Source organism: Meles meles, chromosome 5, assembly GCF_922984935.1.
Source record: "Meles meles chromosome 5, mMelMel3.1 paternal haplotype, whole genome shotgun sequence".
In the NCBI taxonomy this organism is placed as follows: domain Eukaryota; kingdom Metazoa; phylum Chordata; class Mammalia; order Carnivora; family Mustelidae; genus Meles; species Meles meles.
The window spans coordinates 149,867,406-149,890,649 of NC_060070.1; the positions used below are offsets into that span (position 1 = coordinate 149,867,406).

The following is a 23,244-nucleotide window of genomic DNA, read 5'->3' on the forward strand; positions in this document are numbered from 1 at the left end:
TATCCCTGCTCCCCTTCCCCCAGGGGACTTATTTAAAAACAAGTCCCGGAAACCAGCCCCAGGTAACAAAGCCCAGATACAAGGGTGGGTCAGGCCAGATAGAGACACCCGATCAGTGGGGGGTTGCATACTGTCTCCCTGGTTACCAAGGAGTATGGGCCACCCTTTGGGAGCCTTTTTGGGCGCCAATTCTGACCAAGGTGATAGGCTGGTTCAAATGTCTACTATAGGGTAAACTGTAATTCAATTGGTCACTTATGTGTGACCTAGCATCACTGTGCAGCTTTCTCTGTATGTTACAATTTCATTGGCCACCGGTGCATGGCCAGGCCCAACCGCATGGCCTTTGTCCTTAAAAGCTAGTCTGTGAAACAGAGAAGGGTCGCCCTCTCTGTAAGAGGCACGGCCCTGGCCGGACAGTTTGATTCTTGATGCTTGGCGTGAAATAAAGCTTAGCTTGACCTTCACTTTATATCAGTCTTGCTCCTTTAATCACAGACCCATTTTGGGGTGGGGGCATAACATATCGGGGCTCGTCTGGGATTAAATGACAAGAACTGAGCCAGCATCAGAATTTCTGGGAAAAGCCTCTGGAGGTAAGATCTCACAGATTTTACTCTGTGAGATCGGTCTGTCTGTCTGGGTACAGAGCTCCAGGTATAGCCCACCAGGGAGAAGCTGGATGCAGCCATACTCCCCAGGGCTGGAGAGAATGCGGGGACGCCCCTTCCCTCCACTGGTAGATCGCCAGGGGGTTCAAGTCCCCCTAGATAGTCACGGGGTTCAAGTCCCCCTAGGCAGTCAGGCGGTTCGAGTCCCCCTAAATGGTCACCTAGGCGGTCAGGGGGTTTGAGTCCCCCTAGGCAGCCAGGGGGTTCGAGTCCCCCTGTCCGGCCAGAAGATCAAAAAGTCCCCACCAGTGGCAGGTTCTGGTAAGAACCGCTGGGCCTGCGGTTGTCTTTGTCTTGTCTTTTTGTTGTCTGCTGTGCTGTTTGTTGTGTTTGAAGGAATGGAGCAAGCAGAGGGTAAGGGGACTCTGACTTTTAATGGCTCTAACTGGAGCCAGCTGCGGGCAGTCTAACTCAAGACAGAGACTTTAAGGAATATTCCCAAGCAGCTGCTGAAACAACTTTGTTTCAGGGACATTCCTTGCCCTCTCTGGCTTAAGGGGGACTGCCTAGCCCCTCCCCCTTACTGGCGGGAAAGCATGGCGTCTGCTCCTCCCTTGGAGCTGATGAGCCCTAGAACTAGGAACCCTTTCTCTGCCTTCTGGCAGCACTTTGTTCTGTTCTTCACTGTCAGGAAACAAGAAGAGCACCCCCTGGACATAACACCCCCCACTCCGGATCCCCCCACCCAGGTCTCAGGTAAACACTCGAAACAGAGTGGGCCCAGGTGGAACGTAAATCAATATTTGAACTAAGTTAAGTTTGTTGGGTTAATTAGGATAAACATGTCTTTTGAATTAACAATAGTAAACGTGAAACTTCAGAATTTTTACTTCAGGTCAAATAAGCTCATGTTATTTGTTAAAATCTGTTAAAATTTGTGTTAAAGTCTGTTGAAATCTATTAGCAAAGAGATGACTAAACTGATGGTTCATTGTCTGCCTCAAAGTTTTAACGGGGAATTGTTAAAGTAGCTTTCAAAGTCTTTGGTAACCTGAAACTTTAAACCGAATGGGATAAAATGCTAGAGCGCTGGTTGCTGGAACTAGGTTTGTGCTTTTGAAATCTGTTGGTAAACGTGTTCTGTGCTTCACTGATTGATAAATGTGCCACTTAAAGAATTCTGTTGCAACAGTTCACAATTGGTTTATATTTAGTCTTCAGTAGAGGTTAAGGTATTTCTAAGAGTACAAAATTCTGCTAAGTGTAACTAAGACTGATGGAAATAAGGGAAGCAACTCTGTATGTAAAAAAGTAGGGGATGTGTAAAAGAGAGTAAGACCTGATGGGTGGTGCTGTTTGAATAAGAAAGAAAATCAGCCCCAGGGCCACTGTCTGAGCTAGATCCATTCCTAAAGAATGGAAGGGGAGACTGATGACCTCCCATAGCCAGGGATGGGGCAGAGGGGGGGAGGGTGTGGGTGTCCAACCTGTCTGAATCTGAAGAGTGCGTGACTGTGTGAAGGTGTCTGTGTGGCTCCACCGCTTCGGCTACAGAGTCTGAGTGGGCCGCACCCTGAGTCTCGCGGGGTGTCATATAGCATGACCGTCATCCGCTCCACGGAGTAGCCTGGTCTGGGGCTTATAGGGACAGACCTTAGCTAAGATGCTCCTAAGTTCCTGCCAGGCACGGGAGCAGGACAGCATCTGAAAGATCCCCCTCCCTTTGTCTGTGATATCATTCACGATGGGAGGGAGACCCAGAAAAGTCACTACCTTAGAAAAAAAGAGGAAAGACACTGGTATTAAAAAAAAAAAACAAACAAAAACAGTTTTCTCTCTGTTTAAAAGGGCAAAGTTTTCTTAGGTTAATTGATCTGTTAAAAAAATGTAAATGGTTTTCTCTTTGCCTGCCCAGAGTTGTAAATAAGATCTCTTTGACTCATAAGGCTTTTCCTTGATGTGCTAAGTTACTCAGGGGAGTACTGCTAAACCAATGATAAACCTTGGGTTACATTTGGGTAAATGCTCTAACTACTCTAGAGGTTCCCGACATTATTCCTAGAGTTTAATGTTTGATAAGGGTCATCACTTGATACTTAACCATATCTATTCTGAGTTTTTGTCACTTGTAATTGTTTTAGTTCTCTTGTAAGATGAATTCCGCCTTAAAGGTAATTCATATGGGAAGACTTTCAGGACAAATACAGATCATTGATATGTTAAAATCCTGGGAACTGAAATGGGTAAGAATTTACAGAAGGGCTACATTCGGACTAAACCAGGATTAGTAACATGGGACTAGATGAACTGAAAGGTTGTAATGTTGTGTTTCTTAATGTTTTGTCTTATTCTAAACATGACTGGTTCTGTAATGTTTGCTCCTCCAGACTAGGAAAACTTTTTCTTAAGTTATCTGTAACTTATAGAAATGTAAAAGTACTTATTTGTAAACGAATCAAGGCATTCAACTTTTCTATCTGAACCCTCTGAAACCAAAAGGTTTCAGTAAGTATTCTTTTTTCCTTGTCAATCAGTCATTTGCATAAGTTCAATAAGAATCTGTTCTCCTTGTAACAGGACACCATTGGAAACTCCGGTTATTTTACCCAGGCTTTGACTGGAATGTCATATTTGAAAAGACTCAGATATGACCAGACAGCTTAAAGGAACTAAGATTGACTTTATAACATCTGGAGCCGTAAAGCCCTTTGGAACTATTGGCCTGATATCTTGCTTACAGAGTTCCCAGCAGCCTGACCAGGTGAGTAAAGAATGTCACTCCCTGGTAGGAGGAGGAGCCTCAGGATACTTTGGGCAGGACCTCAGGAAGGGTAATTTGCCCAAATCTGACAGGCATGTCTGCAGGCATGTCTGATGGGCAAGTACATGGCTTGGCTTCTGGCCCGGAGAGGCTACTAAAAGTTCCACCTAGAGATTTCCTTATAAGAAGCTCCAGCAAAGCAGATTCTAAAAGATCTGTATGATTACTTACTGTTCTTGATGAGCTTAAGTAAATAATTAGGCCAAGTTTGTTAAAACTGGGCTTGTTTTTCAAATGAATTAGTCCTGATTTGGATATCTCTGGGAATGAAAGTTATTTTAGAGAGAAAAATTATGTTTTAATAACACACCTTTATGGGTGTTAAATTCTAAATTTCATTGTTTTTAAATGTTTGCTTGCCTAAACTGGATAACCTGAGGTAAACTTCAGAGAAGTTGCACGATAACTCGTGTAGACGATCTTGCCTTTGCCAGTCAGTCAGCCCGAGATATAAGGAGGAAACTTCAGAAAACTGAAGGATTTGAAGGGGAATCTGACTGAGTTAATGGGAATAGTAGAAATAGCCGCCGAGGACTATGGGTCATGCTTGCGGGGGAGGAGCGCTCTCTTACAGACTCTGCAGGGAAAAGGGTATTGGGCGTCAGCAGTAAAAGCACAGCTTTGTCAGAGCCCCGCCACTAACTTAAACTTGGATCTCCACGAGGGAGTTTCTTGGGACGATGGCCTACTGCAAGCTGTGGATACCGCGGTTCACGGAGATGGGGCGACCTCTGGCTAAGGGAGGACTCACTGTGGGAGAGTGGACAGCTGAGGCAGAAGGAACATTTCGGGAATTACAAACAGCCTTACTGAGTGCCCCAGCATTGGCCATCCCAGATGTTACCAAGCATTCCCACTTGTATGTGATGAAAAGGCAGGGGTGACTGAAGGAGTTCTGACCCAGACTCTGGGGCCTTGGCAAAGGCCAGGAGCCTATCTTAGCAGGAAACTAGATCCAGTAGCGGCTGGGTTCCCCCCTTGCCTCCGCATAATTGCTGCCACGGCCCTCCTGGTCAAGGATGCAAGTATATTTACAGAAGTGGACTAAATCAGACTATGAAGGGGATTGGGCTAAGACTAGGACAGGAAAGTTAATTCTTCCTCGAAAACTAGGAAGAAAATTAGCCAAATACATCTGGGGACACGCAAGCTTAAGGAGCTTATGGGCAAGCAGTTCCAGGTTTCTAAATTAGGGTGTATGGCTCAGGATGTGGTTGAAAGATGTGCTCAATGTCAGGCTGTAAATGTGGGAAGAACTAATATGGGAAGAGGGAAGAGAGAAAGAGGTAGGGAACCAGGAATTTATTGGGAAATAGATTTTATAGAGATGAAACCGGGAAAATATGGGCACAAGTACATGTTAGTTTTTGTAGATACATTTTCAGGCTGGGTAGAGGCTTTTTCCGCCAAACATGAGACAGCAGGAATGGTAGCCAAAAAGCTACTAGAAGAAATAATTCCTAGGTTTGGGCTGCCTCTCGTGATAGGGTCAGACAATGGCCCTGCATTTGTGAGGTCAGTCTCACAGGCATTGTTGGCCAAAGCTATAGGCACTAATTGGAAACTATACTGTGGCTACCAGCCCCGGAGCTCCGGGCAAGTAGAAAGAACGAATCGGACTCTTAAAGAGACCTTGACAAAGTTAATTCTGGAGACTGGCGGCAGATGGGTAGATCTCCTTCCCTTCGCCCTCCTCAGGGCGCGATGTACACCCTACTTAAATAAGGTGACCCATTTGAAATAATGTTTGGGAGACACCTCCCTCTCCCCCTCCCCTCGCTGCTCTGCCCTTGGTTACAAGAGGATGCTGTAGCAGAAATGACTGATCAGTCTGTACTCCAGTCACTACAGGTATTACAGTCTGTCTTTTAAAAAGCCCACTCGGGGATCGGGACTGCCCACATTGGGACGGAGACGGAGGTGAAGCCACATCCTTACCAACCCGGGGACTTGGTTTGGATACGCCGCCACCAAGTGGGAAACCTGAAGCCTCGCTGGAAGGGGCCGTTTACTGTCATCCAGACCACCCCCACGGCAATAAAAGTAGAAGGCATCAGGGCCTAGATTCACGCGGGTCACGTCAAATGAGCCAAGGACGAGAACGCCCCCCAGAGGTGGATGCTGCTGCCAACAGACCCTGGCCATCGTGGACTAAAACTAAGACTCAAAATACAATGAGTTCATTAAATTCATTGTTGCCCCTGTTGTTAAGATATAGGCAGGAGGTATAAGCAATTGCAAAATAGAAAGGGGGGGGGCTCTGCATAACCCTAGGAGAGAAATACTGTTTCTGGGTAAATCACACTGGAGTCATTAAAACAGTCTTGCAGCGGTTAAAAGGGGAGTATAGAACTGGCTGAAAAGTCAAAGATTTGACTAATCTCCAAAGAAAAGGGGGGAATGTAAGGACCTATTTAGCCAGAGGCTTCCATCAAGGTTAAAACAATAACGTTGTTTAACCCTTAAACTATCCCTGCTCCCCTTCCCCCACGGGACTTACTACGTTGTTTAACCCTTAAACTATCCCTGCTCCCCTTCCCCCACGGAACTTAAAAACAAGTCCCGGAAACCAGTCCCAAGTAAGAAAGCCCAGATACAAGGGTAGGTCAGGCCAGGTGGAAACACCCGATCAGTGGGGGGTTGCATGCATACTGTCTCCTTAGCTACCAAGGAGTTGGGCCCCGCCCTTTGGGAGCCTTTTGGGCACCAATTCTGACCAAGGTGATAGGCTGGTTCAAATGTCTACTATAGGGTAAATTGTAACTCATTTGGTCACCTAGCATCACTGTGGAGTTTCCTGTGTGTGTTACAATCTCATTGGCCACCAGTGCGTGGCCAGGCCCAACTGCATGGCCTTTACCCTTAAAAGCTAGTCTCTGAAACAGAAGGGTCGCTCTAAGAGGCGCGGCCCTGGCCGGTCAGTTTGATTCTTGATGCTTGGCGCAAAATAAAGCTTTGCTTGACCTTCTCTTTATATCAGTCTCACTCCTTTAATCACGGACCCATTTTGGGGGTGCATAACAGGGCTTCCCATTCAGCGGGGAGTCTGCTCCTCCCTCTGCCCAGTCTCTCTTGTGCTTTCAGTCTCTCTCAATTAAATAAAATCTTTGTTTTCTATTTTATTGTATTTATTTGTCAGAGTGAGCACACACAGAGGGGAGGGGTAAAGGGAGAGGAGCAAACAGACTCCTTGCTGAGCAGGGAGCCTGATGTGGAACTTGATCCCAGGACCCCGGGACCAAGACCTGAGCCAAAGGCAGCTGCTTAACCGACTAAGCCATACAGGCGTCCCAATAAATAAAATCAGAAAAAAAAAAAGAAAAAAGAAAAAGGCATTTATCCTACAGACCTCAACTGCGGAGATTATTTCCCAAAGTTCTGGAAACTTCCTGTTAAGTTTTAGGGGCTTGTCTGAAGATTTACATTTCCACAGGCGAGCGCAGGCTGGGGGCCGTGGGTATTACTAACGCAGGGCGTCATCACAGACCATGAGTGGTAGCTGCAGGCGAGGAGGAGCGGAGCACGGTTCCAGCTCCTGCGACGGCCACCTAGGGCTTAACTCTTCGACTGCAGGTACCCCCACTCCACCCCAACACCACGCTCTGGGGGAGTAACGCCCGGGCGGAATGTGCAAAGCCGGAGGGCTGGCTGGGAGGCAGAGCCGGCAGAGAGGTGGGCCTCCTCAGCTGTGCAGGCTGTGCCCCCCCACTGAGGGCCCCTGTGTCTAGTTCATACAAATGCGCTGCCCTGTGGGCGGGTGGCGGCCTGAGCGCTCACTGCCCCCGGGGGGCTCAGCTGACAGTGTCTGAAAGCCGCACCGCACCCCTGTGGAAGGCGAGGCTGGGTAACAGGGAAGGGAAACGGAGGCAGTGCAGAGAAGGCAAAGGGCCAGCAGAGCGCTACCCTCAGGCCGGCGGTAACCCGGCAACCGTAAACAGCAGGGTTAAGCAAGGACTAAGAATTACACAGAACTCAGAAAGGAAAACAAAAGAACAAAAGCGAATCCAAATATAAGAATGGGAAATAGATTGCGAAGTTATTCGGGCACCCGGAATCGAGACAAAGCCGCACAACGCGAGGCCATTCTCTCTCGCAGGCTTACCTGGCTTAACGGTGACACTGACAAATCCTTCTCCAAAGGCACTGTCACTAGAAACTGCTACTTTGAAGGCATAAAGTCCTGCTGACAACTGCAAAACAGAGAGAGTGACGCAAGTGAACACGCGAAAGACAGGACAGGTCCGCAGCCTAGGAAGTCGGAACACCTCGCAGGAGCGATTATCCTGGCGCGAGCAGAGTGCAGGGGCTGGAGGGCGTCTCCTCAGGGCCGTGCACACACGGCCCCCAGCTCGAAGGTCACCCAGAAAGGCCTGCGGCCTCATCACGGATGCTCAGGGGCCAGAGCAGGCGAGGGCAGCAGCTGGTGAACTCGTGCGCTCGGCAGTCAGTGGTCTGGGTGCCACACTCCGAGCAGCCAGGCTTCGAGACGCGGGGAGAAGGGAGCTCCTGCTGTCCCCACTGCTGTGTGGCCTCAGGAACAAAGAAGAGATCATCATCCTGTGGGAAACCAGACCCCTGGCAGCTCAGTCAGTTTATTCATCCTCCTGGTCCGGGAGGGTTTCTTCCGAGGAGGGGCTGACCTCCTGGAGCAATATCTCACAGCCCGAGCATTTGTGAGCTGGGGTGGGATTACTGGCAGCACAGAAATGTGCCTGCTTGGGAAGCAGAGAAACCGGAATGTCTCTAGCACTGCAAAGAACAGGACTGGGGCATCCGGGGGGCTCAGTCAGAGAAGCGTGTGCCTTCAGCTCACGGCATGATCTCAGGGTTCTGGGATGGAGCCCCGCGTCGGGATCCCTGCTCGGTGGGGAGTCTCCTTCTCCCTCTCCCTTTGCCCCTCCCCTCTGCTCACATTGTCTCTCTTGCTCTCTCTGATAAATAAATAAAATCTTTGAAATTAAAAAAGAGAGAGAGAGAACAAGAGAGAATGGGACTTAGAAGACAGACTTTGCAGCCTCACCACAGAGACCTATGGGCAACCGGCCGCTTTTCTCCAAGCCGATACGCCAAGTCATTCAAGCAAACTCAAGCTATCTGAAAGTCTCCTCTCCTCTCACCATCTGTCTGTCTGCGCGGTTGGAACTTTATTCATTTATCACCTTCTTCGGACCTTAATCATAAAACAGATTTCAGGTTCGACAGCTAAAGCGGTAACGGAGTTCTCTGCGGGGACATCAGAGACAACCAGTGTCCAGTTACTCACGTGAGAGAGATTAAGAGTTTGCGTGTGTCTTTCTTTTATTTCATCTTGGTAGTCTCCAGGGTGGCTTACTAAACTCCATTCATAGCTGTAGGTGGTTTCTGAGAGCAAAAAAAGAAATACGAGTAGTCACAGGTTCGGAAAGGTCGCTGTCGGCCATCTGGAGGGAAGAGGACGACGGCCCGACTCCAGCAGGAGGGGTACCCGAGACATTCTGAACTCTGCCGTCTGCGCTCATCCAGGTAAGGGATAGCAAGTTTCCTATCCTTTTAAGGTAAAATTCCTGTTTCATTAGAAGAAATACAGCTTATGGAAAACTCATGAAACGGAGGAAGTGAAAAAAAGAAAATCGTGTCCCGATCTCACATGCAGCATTTGATGGCTTTCCTTTCAGGTGACTGTCTACACAGACACCTCCACCCGGTGTAATCCACTGTACTTCTCCTCCTTTTAATGAAAGGCAAGGTGATCTCCGTTTGTCGCATCTGTTACGGGGATTTAAGGACACAACCACGGGCCAAACCTCCTGCATGACGACGGAGCTGTCTCCCACCATGAGACACTAGCAGTTCAAGGGTGAAGGGCCTCAGCCAATGGCTTTCAAGGCAAATGCCAAATACCATCTCTGCCCTGAGGCAGACCCATATGCGACTGGGGGGACACGAAGGAACTAAGGTGAATGAGAAGCATTCAACATGACAAGAGCGGACATAACCTAAGAAAGAATACCTCTGACAGGTCAGGGCACAGCGTTCATGTTTGCTGAAGGGGAGAGCGTTGCTCGAGCTGAAGAAAGGGCATTTTGAGCAACATGTTTTGAACAGCTGCCGTGGGGTGTCCTGAGAACCTCAGAGCCTCGTGGGCAGCGCTGTCCTATCTGTCAGCAGAGCTCTGGGCACACTGCCCGCCTCCTCACGGTGCAATCTTCCCAGCTGCAGGGGTCACCGCAGGCCAGACTCTGGGACGGGGACACCTCTCCTGCTCTAACACGCCTCTCGCCTCATGTCCTCAGCAACGCGTGACTTTGCGTCCTGACTGACGAAGGCTCGGTCCTGTGGTCAGTTTCTTCCCTCCACTTCCAGCTACTTCTGTAGGGTCGAGTGCTTGTGACCACCAAAGCCTCATCCGCACCCTCCGGCCCTCGGTGGCGACCTCTTGCCATGCTGCTGAGTAACCCTCCAAGACAGGTGGAGGGCGCCCGGCTGCCTGGCCTCCTCTGTCCCCTGTCACTGCAGAGGAGGCAAGCTCTCACCTGCAGGCGGCGCCGGCACGACAGAAGCCTTCAGTTCCACCCCGTGCTCTGGCAAAGTCACGATTGGATTCTCGCCAGCCCACACCAAGAGTTCTTTCACTGCAAGTCGATTGGAAACAGTACAGTCCTTTACACACAATAATGATGTTATATTACTGCCCGACGACAGTTGTGTTACTTGTTTACTCATTTTTTTAAGATTTTATTTATTCACGAGCGACAGAGAGGAGAGGCAGAGGGAGCAGCAGGCTCCCCACTGAGCAGGCAACCTGACCCGGGACTCGATCCCAGGACGCTGAGATCATGACCTGAGCCGAAGGCAGATGCTTAACCAACTAAGCCACCCAGGCGTCCCTAGATTTTTTTTAAGATAACAGAACATATTTTTGTAATCATTCTCTCTCTCATTTTATCTAAGACACATCTCGTGCTCGCTTCGGCAGCACATATACTATCTAAGACACATCTCTCCTCTGGCTAGTAACCATACCATGACCTATGTTCCATTGCAGGCCGGATTTCGTAAATTTTCATTCATCCATGGGCACTGACAAGGTGAAGAAAGTATGATTTGGGTTGACTGAGCACAGTGCTGGGTAACAAGGGTCCTGTGTGGGCTGACTCTGTTTGCCCACTTACCATCAGCACTTCTTGACTCCCTGGTATGTGCTATTTTTATTTAAAAACTGAGTGTAATCGTGTTTCTGTATTATAAGTCACACACTGCTCATTTCTGATAGCAGCCTCGTGAATTACCGCTGACGGCTTTGCTCTTGGAAGCTTTCCAAGAGAAAACCCAGTCAACCTCTATAAAAAGGCGATTTTAGCTCAGGCCATGGGACATTCATGCTCGTCCAAAGCACTTATCCGTGAAAACAGCCCTCAGGACCACATTCATTCTCCTTCCCTACAACCAGCAGAACACTGCTGTGTTCAGTTGGCTTCAGTCTCGCTTGTGAAATACAGTTGAGACATGTCAAGACATTGCACAGAGAAAAGCAGAGTTTTGCTTTGGTTTCTTCTGTTTTTTTAAGCAGAGTGCTCGAGACGTCTCAGCTCCTTAGAGATGCTGGGGAGCCAGGTGGCTCGCTTAAGCCTGCTCCTGTCCTCACAGTCGGTACCCTGTCCTTCCAGTACCTTTCTGGGCCAGCGGCAGGGGCCTCCTGGGTGTCTCGGGCTCCTTTCTCCCAACTCTTTGCCTTGAAATGCAGCAACTGTGGACCCAGAGGGGACACTGGTCCCAACCTATCCATTTTACAGATGAGGGAACCGAGCCCTATAAAGGTCAAGTAATTGCTCAAAGTTACACGAATAGTTAACAATAAGAGATCCACCAATATTTAATTTAAATGTATTTATTTCAACAAACACACATACCAGATTGCACTGTGCCACGCTCGGCTCCAAGGACTTTAAAACGATCACTTCTTCTGAGCTTCTAACACCTCCCTGAACAGGCCCTATGAGAACCCAAGGATCCTACTTCCCAGGCTGGTTTCCTTCTCCCTAAACACCACACAGCTTCTCTTCTGCTATTACCTTTCTCTGTACACTAGCTCAGGATCAAAGTAAATCAACACGGCGGAGAGGGTCATCCCCACGGAACGGCTTGGGAAACAGGTCTCCAGTATCGCCTTCGTTAGTAACTCTAACGGGAGCTCCTCAGTGCTGCCCATGGTCTCTGCGAGCCCTGGCTCTTTCATGACACCTTCCTACATGGAAGTCTCTCTCCTTCCCTCAGCCCATGCCCTCCTCCTCCTGTTCGGCCTCTCTGGCAAGACCACTCAGCCAGCTCTGCAGACTCCTTCTGGCCCTCTAGCTCCTGATGTAATGACGTCTCCCAAGTTCCTGCCCAGGCCTCTCTCGAGCTCACCCACCACCGTCCCCGGAAGGTCCCATGTGTGCCCTAAGCCTTCAGTCATCACCTCTGTGCTGATGACACCTGGTCCTCCATCCTCAGACCGCTGTTCATCTAGCTTCCAGTCCCACACACTCACTGACCTCAGAGTCCTGGGGTCCTGCAGTGAGCCCCTCACCAAATCCTAGTGATTGTAGCCCCATGAGAGCTCTTCGGGCTGCTTCCGTCTCCCCATCCTTGCGACCACTCCCCTCGAGTCCTAGTGCATCTTCTTGTCTCCAATCAACTCCACATTATTTTCTTGAAAACAAATCTCATCCTTTCATTTTCCTGCTTAAACTCATTCAGAGATTGTCCACACTCACCCGATAAAGCATAAATTCCTTAGTACACATTACAGGTCTTTCAAAGTCTTACCCTGCTTACCACTCCGGATTCACACCTTGTCCTTCCCTCTCACTCACATGCCCCGCTCCAGCCAGACTGACCTCCCGAAGCTCTCCCAAAAATGTCACAGTGCCCCGCGCTCGGTGGGTTCTCACCGACTAGAACCATCATTATTGCTTTAACACATCGCTGCCCTGACCTGAACAACACGCCAACCCTATGTCAGCTGGCTTGTTCTATCCCAGCATCATCGCCTCTGGAAAGGCTTTCCTGGCCCTTCTGAAAGTCAGGCGGGGCGTCTCCCTCCGCTTGATCGCACCTGTCACAGCACCTACCGCAGGATATGAAAACCAGCATTTGCTTCCTTACAGATCGCTGAGGGAAAAGACAAAGTTCATGTTTTCGTGGCTGGTGAGGAGCAGTGTTTCTAGCACAGGAGAGAGGCTTGACGACGCGCTGGGAGGGAACGAGCAAACCTAGTGTAATTCGACAGCACGGTTTGCTACTTTTCTTCCTGCTGTATTGTTCCCACAGTTACCTGTCTGGGGAGCAGCGGTAGGAGAGGCAGGTTGCTCTGACGGGGTGGGCTCAGCAGGGATGAGGCCAGCGGGAGGGGTCGGGGCGCCATGATCCGGGCTCCCTGTGGGGACTGTGAGAAGTGCGCTCTCCTCAGTGGAGGCTGGGCTGAACTCCAGTCTGGCTGGAGGAGGATGACGGGAAGGCATGAGAACCTAGGAGATCAATCACAAAGACAAACTGTTAAGAAAGAAAGAAAAAAAACCAAACCAAACAAAAAATGGTTGACCTCGTTGAACAACACAATGTCACAGACCTTTTACATAAACGGTCTTCAAAATACCATGTCTACTATCACAGAATGCTAGAACTCTAGACCATCTCTTTCTTTTTTAAAAGAAAGGTTTATTAATTTATGAGAGAGAACAAGTGTACATCATGTGTGTTTGAGTGGGGGTGGGGAGAGGAGAAAGAATCTCAGGGAGATTCCCCACTGAGTACAGAGCCTGACACAGGGCTCGATCTCGGGACCCTGAGATCATGACCTGAGCTGAAACCAAGAGGTGGACGCTTAACTGACTGAGCCCCCCAGGTATCCCCAGACCATCCTTTTCAAATATTCTCTCTATTTTTAAAAATGTAAGAAAACTGTGGGTGGACAGTTATTATAAGTGAACACACACAGGCAGTCACTCGAGATGAAAGAGAAAATAACTGTAGTGGGCTTCTGAACTAGTCAGTAAGGCAAAAACTGAAGACAGTCCGGTAATTCAACAACCAGGCTTCTAGAGTAAATGATCTCTATTTGTACCATCTATTGTGTATAAACTGTAACTGGAAATCATAGTTCTAGTTAGCCAACTTAGAGGGTTTTTTTTTTAAGATTTAATTATTTGAGTTGGGGAGGGGTAGGGGGAGAGGGAGAGAAGTAGATTCTACTAAGCATAGAGCCTGATGCGGGGCTCAATCCCACAACCCCAAGATCATGACCTGAGCCGAAACCAAGAGTCAGACGCTTGACTGACTAAGCCACCCAGGCGCCCCAGCTAACTTAGAGTTTTTAAATTATATACGATGTGCCAGAGTGGAAAGTTTCATCATATGATACTAAAATGCTCTTCTGAGCTGCATCTGTCAGGGACCACAGGGCTACGGAAGTGAAAGTCAGGCTAAGGACGCAGGAGACCCGGGGGGGAAGGTGCGGTGAGAAGTCACAGAGAGCAGAGCTCTAAGACCCACGCGCACCAGGGAAGGGGCCACTGTTGTCCACGGAAGTCGCACGCTGGTGGCCCTGCTGCAGCTGAGGGCCGTGCGGACCCAGCACACCTCCTGTGACTGGACACCCGGTCACTAGCGTCCCTGCAAATATTCACTGGATACCAGACACCGCGGCTCCTAAAGTGCCAGGTAGGACCAGACAACTGGTAAAACCGTCCGCAGCAAATTCCGGGAACGACGGAACCCTGACTAAGGTAGGAGGGCCCACAGTGACGCCCCGACCCCCGCCGAAGAGACAGGCTCTAAGGCGACCCACCCGGAAACATCCATAAGCCCAGGTGACCAACGGGCTACGAACACACGAACACGGGTACCAGAAAGGGAAGACTGCATCCGTCCCCACACCTCCCCGCGCCCTCCCCACGCTCGCCCGTAGCTACAGCCCAGCACTGGCTCTTGGCAGACCGCTGCTGTCCTGCCCCCTGCCCCCTGCAGGGCATTCCGTAAACGTCCACCCACTCTGCTCTGCTTCGCGTGACTTCGTCACTGCGCAGGCCCCGGCCTCCACCTGACCAGCTTGCCCCACTTTGGTGGCCCCTCCCATCCAACTGGGAGACCCCACAGCCTCTGTAAAGATAAACCAGGTCTGTTTAGTTTTAGAGAGTCCTGAAAAATTACCTCCAAGTTGAAATAAAGAACGGAGTCCACGGACTGTGGGGGGAAACAGGTGCCTCTCGGAGGGGTCACAGCCACCACCAGGTCATGGCTGAGGGGACAACGAGTCTGCTCCTGCCTCCAGTCCAGGCCACTTCCTTCCCCCTCATGGTGCCTCTCTAGGCTGGAAGACCATGCCAGTTCCTCATGCACTCCGGGGTCCCGTCTCCATGAGCTCCACACAGAGCTCCTGACTAGGCCATCAGCACGCAGGTCCTCCTGGCCGTACCCCACCCAAAGAAAACTGACCCTCCGTGGAAGCGGTGGGTACCTCCACTCCCCAATTCGGCCTTCAGTTTATAGCCTGGCCCCGCCAACAAGAGTCTCAAATGCCCCATTTCTTTTTTCTATTCTTACTTACTTTTTTAAAAGATTTTATTTATTTGATAGAGAGAGAGAGAGATCACAAACAGGCAGAAAGGCAGGCAGAGACAGAGAGGGAAGCAGGCTCCCCGCCGAGCAGAGAGCCCCATGTGGGGCTCAATCCCAGAACCCCGAGATCATGAACCGAGCCGAAGGCGGAGGCTTTAACCCACTGAGGCACCCAGGCGCCCTTCTTAATTACTTTCTAAACAACTTCTTGTACAGGCGTCTGTCTGATCTTGCCTACTTAAAAACAAAACTGCAGGAAACATCATTTATCCTCTATAAATTTAATCTGCATTTGTTTCAAAGTTCTTGAATATGTTCTATTTGGTCACACTATTTTACGAATAATGCTGCTACGCTTCCTTGTATGGACAAATGTTTTCGTTCCTATTGCGTAAAGACAGGTTGAATGGCTGGGTCATATGGTGACTTTAGGTTTATCTTTTTTCTTTTTTTTTTTTTTAAAGGTTTTTGTTTTAGAGACAGAGAGAGTGGATGTGCCAGCAGAGGCTGGGGAAGGGTGGAGGGAGACGGAATCAGAATCCTAAGCAGAATCCATGCTCAGCATCCGGCCTCTGGCGGGGATTGATCTTACTACCTTGAGATCACATCTGGCCAACCGAGCCGCCCGGGGGGCCAAGAAGTTTATGTTCCTGAAGAACTGCTGGACGACTTCCCAAGGGCCTGAACCATTTTATTCTCCCACCGGCCGTGCCTGAGGGTTCTCACTTCTCCATCCTTCCTCAGACTTGTTCTTTTTCTTTTAAATTCTAGCTACCCAGGGGAGGGGTATCTCACTGTGGCTTTGATTTGCATTTTCCTAAAGATCAATGCTGTTAAGTTAATTAAATAAGGAAGCCATTCTACCGAAGACAAGGAGAGATGTTGGAGGTGGGGGGCAAGGTAGGGATCTAAATTCAGTTTTTGTACCGGAATATCCAGTTGTCCTAGTACTGTTTGTTGAAAAGACTAGTCTTTACCCCATGGAATTTTCTGGGCACCTTTATTTAATACAATTGTGTTATTTTAAATACGTTTTTGGTGAGAGAAATCTTTGTTTTTGTCATTAATTCCAAACTTCTTACTTTAGGAGAATAAAATTATATTTCTTACGCTGCAGATCTAATGTTTATCAACACTAATTCAAGGATTATTTACAACTCCCTTCAGTTCAAAAAACTTAATTAGAATGTAGGGCAAAATTTGTATTTCAGTGTAAAATAAACTACTGTCTATAGGTTCTCCCAGTTCTCTGGTTCTAGACTTTCTTGTATTTGAGCTATTGTACAACTTGACCAGTTGCAGGTAACTGATAATACTGCAAAATAACTCTTGTCTATAGACATGGAGACTTTCCCCTAGAAAAACCAGTTCTGCCTCCATTTGCATATTTATTTCAATGTTCTAGATCTATGAATCTGGGGTTCAGTGAACTCACTTGTAAAACAATTCCAACTGATTAGCTCATTAATTGTTCGGGGAGTAGAGACAAAGGAAGTTTTCCAAAGGACTGTCAGAACTTAGAGAAGACTCCCAGGGTCCTGGAGGCCAGCCCAGCCTCAAGCTAAGGTGGTTTCTGGCTCTAGGGGAGCACTGGCCTGAAGACAGTTGGGAGTTTCCTGGAGGAATGTCACATTCTGCCTGCCTCCAGTATTCATCAGGGGGCTGCAAGAGGTAAGGACATTGAATTTTATCTATATTTCCTTTTGCCTCTGTCCTGCACACCAGGAACTGCTGGCCACCTAGACCACGGCCCCCCATTTGACTGGAGCCCTTACCCTGGTCGGACCCAGGGGCAGCTACAGCCCCCCTGGGCTGAGGTCTGCCGGTCGCACCCCTTCCCCAGCCCGGGTCCCACGTTGGGAGATGCTGGAATTGCGCCCAGGACTTCTCTTGGCCAGGACGCTGCACGGTCACCTGCTCACTGAGGCTCTAGTAAGGCATGCGCATGCTCGTCTTGCTCTGAGTGGACGCAGCCTGGCTGAAAGAGAGGGGTCTCCCCATTCGGGAGCGTTGGGCGCACGGGGCACAGCTGCTGCTTGTGTGGAAGGACTACAGCCCCGTCACAGACGCCTCTGCCAACCGCAAACCCTTACCCACACTACCCTTCCAGTCCTTTGGAAAACTTCCTTTGTCTCTACTCCTTCAACTTCAAAGTCTGCTACCAATGGCGCTTCACAGTCCCAGTGCTGCTCCTTCTGCCCACGGGTCCTGTCCCACAGCTTGGATAAAGCCACCTCTCGTGCACTGAAAACATCTCAAGAATTCTGTCCTGATGGTTTGCTCTGGGACCACACAGAAGATCACAGCAGTTCTCAGTGTGGGGCTAATGATTCCAAACCGACGGGGAACTTTGGAAAGCAAGTGAGATCGGGAGCTTAACACAAGGAGAGCAGAGCCCAGACCGGAGGGAGGCTCTCCTGCCGCCCTGGGGAAAGGCAAGAAAGAGAACTGCGAAAGGAAGGGGCCCACGAGTGCCACGGCTGTGTTTCTCATGGTCCCTGAATGCCGTCAGCAGAGCACTTCGGGGCCCTAACCCTGTGACTGCCGCCAAATCTGTTAATTAACAATTCCAAGTTTCCAGCTGGCTCAGCAGTGGAGCATGTGACTCTGGATCTCAGGGTTGTGAGTTCAAGCCTCACATTAGGTGAAAAGAGTGGTTAAAAATAAAATCTTAAGGGGCACCTGGGTGGTTCAGTGGGTTAAGCCGCTGCCTTCGGCTCAGGTCATGATCTCAGGGTCCTGGGATCGAGCCCCGCATTGGGTTCTCTACTCAGCAGGGAGCCTGCATCCCCCTCTCTCTCTGCCTGCCTCTCTACTTGTGATCTCTCTCTCTCTGTCAAATAAATAAATAAAACCTTTAAAAAATAAAATAAAATAAAATCTTAAAAAAAAAACAACTCCACAATAATTCAACCAAGTATGTTTTTGAGATCTAACTGGGCTTCCGGAATGATTCATGAATTGGGCAGCGCCCTACCTAGCAATAGTAAGGAGCTCTAAAGGGTTATAGGAAGGATAAGTTTTTAAATGTAGGACAAGGCAATCGTAAACAACAACAAAAAGGGATTATTTCAAGGAAGGTCCCCTCCCTTTGGGGAACCAGAGGATCTCATTAGCGGATTACCTCACTGGTGCAGGCTGCGCAGTTCCAGAAGGATGGATTGAGACTGCGTCCCTGGGGAAGGCTAACCGCAGTCAGGCTGGGTATTAAGCCCTGGTTTGGGGAAGGGGCCCTGACGACGGCACTTGGAGCCTGGGAGTTTTCTCTGGGGAAGTGTGCCGCGTCTACAGACCGGCTGCTGGGCCGTCTGTAGATCCTCATTCCCGGGGATACTGGGAGAGGCATCCCACGGGAGAAGTGCCGAGTGGTCATCATGAGATGGCTGGCTTGTGAGGGCAGAAACACTGTTCTTCATGTTCCGGTCCCGAAGGCGCACCAGAGGAACAAGATGTGTTCTCCGTTCCCATGCGTCCAGCCCCCAGGCCCCCCACCCCCTCTCCCCGCCTCCAGCCCGCACAGCCCCTCCACGCACCGCCTACCCCGAGCTACCCGGCCCACCTCTTCCCCAGAGCGACTGCTGGGTGCTTCCTGGAGCCGAAAAGTCTCCTTTCCCACGGCCTTTCTGGAAGGTGTAGCTGTCACCCAGGGCGGCGACGTCCTGATCTCCGAGGACGGTTTTGGGGCCGGGGTCTGTGCTGACCCATTCAGCTGATGGAGGACAGGGTCCTCCTGTTTCTTGGCGGCCCCGGGCAGGCTGTCTCCAGCAGGGGGGCCGCCCGGGAGCAGGCCCCAGTCGGTGTACTCGGCACTGCCTCCGGGCTCCTGCTTGCTGAGGGGCTGGAAGGGGTCCTGCTCAGGGTCCCTGTAGTCATTGGAGTACTCCGACGTCTCCTCTGGGCCCCACTCAGGGTCCTCCTGCTCCTCGGAGGCCCAGGGCAGGCCGTCTCCAGCAGGGGGGCCGCCCGGGAGCAGGCCCCAGTCGGTGTACTCGGCACTGCCTCTGGGCTCCTGCTTGCTGAGGGGCTGGAAGGGGTCCTGCTCAGGGTCCCTGTAGTCATCGGAGTACTCCGATGCCCTTCTCAGGCGGAGAGCGGGGCCCAGAGGAGACAAGTCCTTTCTGAGACCCTCAGGGGAGTCCCCCCAGAGTCCCGAGGGGGACCTCCTGTGGAGCACCATCTCCCTGTAGTGGAGCAGCTGTGCGGGCCTGCGGGCCGGCCTGCGCACGAAGGTGAGGTAGGACCGGACGGAGCCCATCTCCCTGGGCTCACAGCTCTCGGAGTGCGGGCAGCTCACCAGGTAGCAGCGGCCCTCAAACCACCAGGCCAGGTCACAGCGGGCCAGGTCACAGCACGCCGCCGTGCAGTCTGCAACAGGGCTGGTCTGAGGCACCCAGGCGATTCGGGTACTTTCCAGGTTTGGTGAAATGACGGCATTGGCGAATGTCTTCCCCTCGCTGCACGGGCCACAGGCACAACCTGCAAAGGACAGTCTCTGATGAGGAAAGGAGCCAAGCCGTGTCTGGCCAGCACATAAACCACCAACACTTCCAGCAGAAACTCCCCTGCCGGAAATCACAGTCCCATTGCCACACCCATCCACACGCCCGTTCTCTGGCCTTCCCCTCCACCCCGCACCTGAACTGACACTCGCCCACCTGCCCGCTGGATGCTCCATCCTCGCTCTCCATGTTCTCTCACGGGGGGCCCAGAAGCATCCTTTTCCATCTGTGCACTGCTTTTCTATTATTTATAATATTTTGGTCCTCACCCAAAATTCAGTTATAAAGGTTTACTTTAGGGATATCACATTATTGCTATTGTTAACCTGATTTTTTTTTTAAGGATTTTATTTCTTTATTTGACAGAGAGAGACACAGGGAGAGGGGGGGTACAAGCAGGGGGAGTGGGAGAGGGAGAAGCAGGCTTCCCGCTGAGCAGGGAGCCCACCGGACGTGGGGCTCGATCCCAGGACTCTGGGATCATGACCTGAGGCGAAGCCAGCTGCTTAATGACTGAGCCACCCACATGCCCGATTCTTTTTTTTTAATCTCACAGGTTATTCTGATGATAGCTCAACTGACAGGGAAGTATCAAAGGAGAGAAAAACTTGTCCTTAGTACAGGTCTGTAACAACTAGTCTTTTGGGTTTTTTTTCTCCCCCTCTAGAATTTTTAAATAATTATTTTTTATTATGTTATGTTAGTCACCATATAGTACATCATTAGTTTTTGATGTTGTGTTCCATGATTCATTGTTTACGTATAACACCCAGTGCTCCATGCAATACCTGCCCTCCTTAATACCCACCACTGGGTTTTCTTTTAAAGATTTTTATTTAGCAGAGAGAGAAAGAGAGAGAGCACAAGCAGGAGGAGCAGCAGAGGGAGACAAAGAAGTGGGGCTCGATCCCAGGACCCTGAGACCAGGATCATGACCTGAGCTGAAAACAGCTGCTTAACTGACTGAGCCACCCAGGCACCTCTGCAGCAACCAGCTCTAATCCGATTCTAAATAGGTATAAATATTTCCAGTCAGCAAATTGGGCAGGTGTGAGGGCAGTGCTATCCCCCACCCCCAGCTGTGTTCTGCAGGTGCAGTGGGGCAGGCCCATGACACAGTGACAGCAAGTGGCACTTTCAGAACCTTCGGAAGCAGTCTCTCAGTCCCTGAAAGCCAAAGGCAAAGTCACTTTTATTCTTTGTTGGTAGAGGTCTCTTTACTTGTGAGTGCTCGTCACTGACAATTTTTTAAACTACTATTACTTTCCCCATAGTGACGATCTGAGAGCACTTCTGAGGGAAGAGAAATGGAGTCCCTTTTATTTTCACCTGCGTACACATGAGCGTCATTACACACTTTTAAGAATTGTTCAGTGTCAAACACTGACTCTATAGGAAAGTCTAATTGGTCCAATTTAAGAGGAATCAGATGTAATAGATATGCATCTTTCCAAATGAATAAGCTAGCAACAAACTATTTTTTTTTGTTTTTTTTTTAAAGATTTTTATTTATTTATTTGACAGAGAGAGATCACAAGTAGGCAGAGAGGCAGAGAGAGAGAGAGAGAGAGAGAGAGAGAGGAGGAAGCAGGCTCCCTGCCGAGCTGAGAGCCCGATGCGGGACTTGATCCCAGGACCCTGAGATCATGACCTGAGCTGAAGGCAGAGGCTTAACCCACTGAGCCACCCAGGCGCCCGCAACAAACTATTTTAATTCAACTGGAAGGATAGTTTCTCAAATGCAAATCTATTTAGTAGTTTCAGCCTTTTATTTTCTAACAAAAAGCTTAATATCAGATATAGAGAGGGAAAAAAGACCTCTAGCTGAACAGAAAAAGAAAATTCTCTAATTAAAACCAAGTGATGAAGGGTGTACAGCAGTTAATCTCTGACTCCCACCTGCACTCTCAAAAATACTGCCTTTATTTGTAAAGATACCGCTACACCCCTGAGTGGCCTTTAAATGAAGACCCAAGCTAGAAGCTTCTTTCAAACACACACGGTAAGATATGCTTCATTTCCCTGGAAAAAACTGTTAGGTCATCTTCTTTCGGACAGTGTGAGCCACAGAAACGGCCTTGTTTCATTTCTGGTGTTGGCCACAAGGCAGCTCAAAACCAACTTATAAAACGGTGTCAGAAACCACTATCCAGAAGGCGGGCTTTGCTCCTAAAGCAAGCAAACTGTTTCAGTGCCTACGGAGAACTGGCCATGGCAGAAGCCTTGGAAGAGCTTAAAGCAGTTTCCAATCGGGTGGAAACTGCCGTACACTTCTGGGGGTACACACTCCCTTTGTTTCACAAAAACATCACCTGAATGATCTGTAGGGACAGAGGTCTTAGTGCTCAGTGAAGAAGCCCGAGAGCGTTTCTAACCACCAAACCATGCTTCTGTCGGGCCAAGTGGCCATAATTACTTCAGACTCTTTCAGACTCACTCCACGAAAGCTCTTGAAGAGACCAGAGAAGACTCACCGTGTTCGCACCCTCTACCATTGTCCCCGCCCAATCTAGGCCCATAGTCACTCCACGATTGCTGACAAATCGGTAAAATCACTGGTTAGCATTTTGTTCAAGGTAGAGCGGATAGAGAGGGAAGACAGGCAAACTGCACATCATGTTACTAATAAAGTAATTCAGAAACTTTAAATGAATGGAAAAATCACAAGAAAAAGACAGAAAGGAAAGAAAAAGTGGGGATTTGGGAGGGGGGGAAAAGTGTTCAAATATTAGTAATCTCTGGGGGAATGACAGGGCTTGTCCAGCGGCAGGGTTTTCTGAGGGGCCCCTCCATGCTCTACAGCAGTGCTTCTAATGGTGTAGCTGCTTCGGACCCCTGAGCCCCACCTGCTCGGTGTTCTGGTTCCGCAGGTCTGGAGCAGAGGAAACTGCATTTTAACAAGGATCACGCTCCGCGTTAAAAAGAAACAGGCCCAAAATGGAATCACTATGTTAAGCTCTACTGAGATGACCTAATCGTAACTGCAGATTCTGCCTCTCCCGGGCATGCAACTGCAACTCCTCGGTCTGGACCATCTAGATCCGACCCCTGAGGTCATCTGCAGGGTAAGACTCTCTGACTTCCCCGGAGGGAAAGTGACCTTGCTTACTTCTCCCGGTAAAATCCTTCCATTTTGTACAGCTCCTTCAAGCTCCCCTCTATCTTCTCAAGGGAATGCTGCCCAGGTCACAAATCCTTGAATAAAGCTAATTAGATCTTTAAATTTACTCCACTGAACTTCTGTTTTAACACAGGTAAGCCTCGTTATGGCTTCACCACACTTGGATAATCCCCACACACAAACTTAGTTTACCCAGCCCTATCTCTACTCTCAGTACTCGGTAAATTCAAAGGGGCCCTAGCTGGCCTAGCCGGGACACCGATCACCAGCACTGTAGCTCACCAGTGACTTCCTGTCATGGGTATGTCCACACTGAGCAAGCAGAGCAGAATATATGAAAATAAAGATTTATGATAAAAGAGTGTGGTCATTTGCATTCCAAAAAATATCTACTGTGCAATTATTTTAAATAAATATATTGTTTTCCTAGTATATACAAACTGTGACTTTATGTTTTCAAACATCATCATGACAGGTGTGCCTGTGTGGCTCAGTGGATTAAAGCCTCTGCCTTCAGCTCAGGTCATGATCCCAGGGTCAAGCCCTGCATCAGGCTCTCTGCTCAGCAGGGAGCCTGCTTCCTCTTCTCTCTCTGCTTGCCTCTCTGCCTACTTG

General features: G+C 49.5%; 1 protein-coding gene across 1 annotated transcript in view; it reads right to left on the reverse strand.

Annotated features, from left to right (window-relative positions):
* Positions 1–23,244, reverse strand: part of KIAA0319 (KIAA0319 ortholog) — a 107,229-nt gene that overhangs the window by 42,544 nt on the left and 41,441 nt on the right. The window contains 5 exon segments of the mRNA XM_046005164.1: positions 7,535–7,622; positions 8,696–8,793; positions 9,945–10,043; positions 12,728–12,920; positions 18,569–19,485. Of these exon segments, the coding sequence (XP_045861120.1) occupies positions 7,535–7,622; positions 8,696–8,793; positions 9,945–10,043; positions 12,728–12,920; positions 18,569–19,485 (1,395 nt within the window).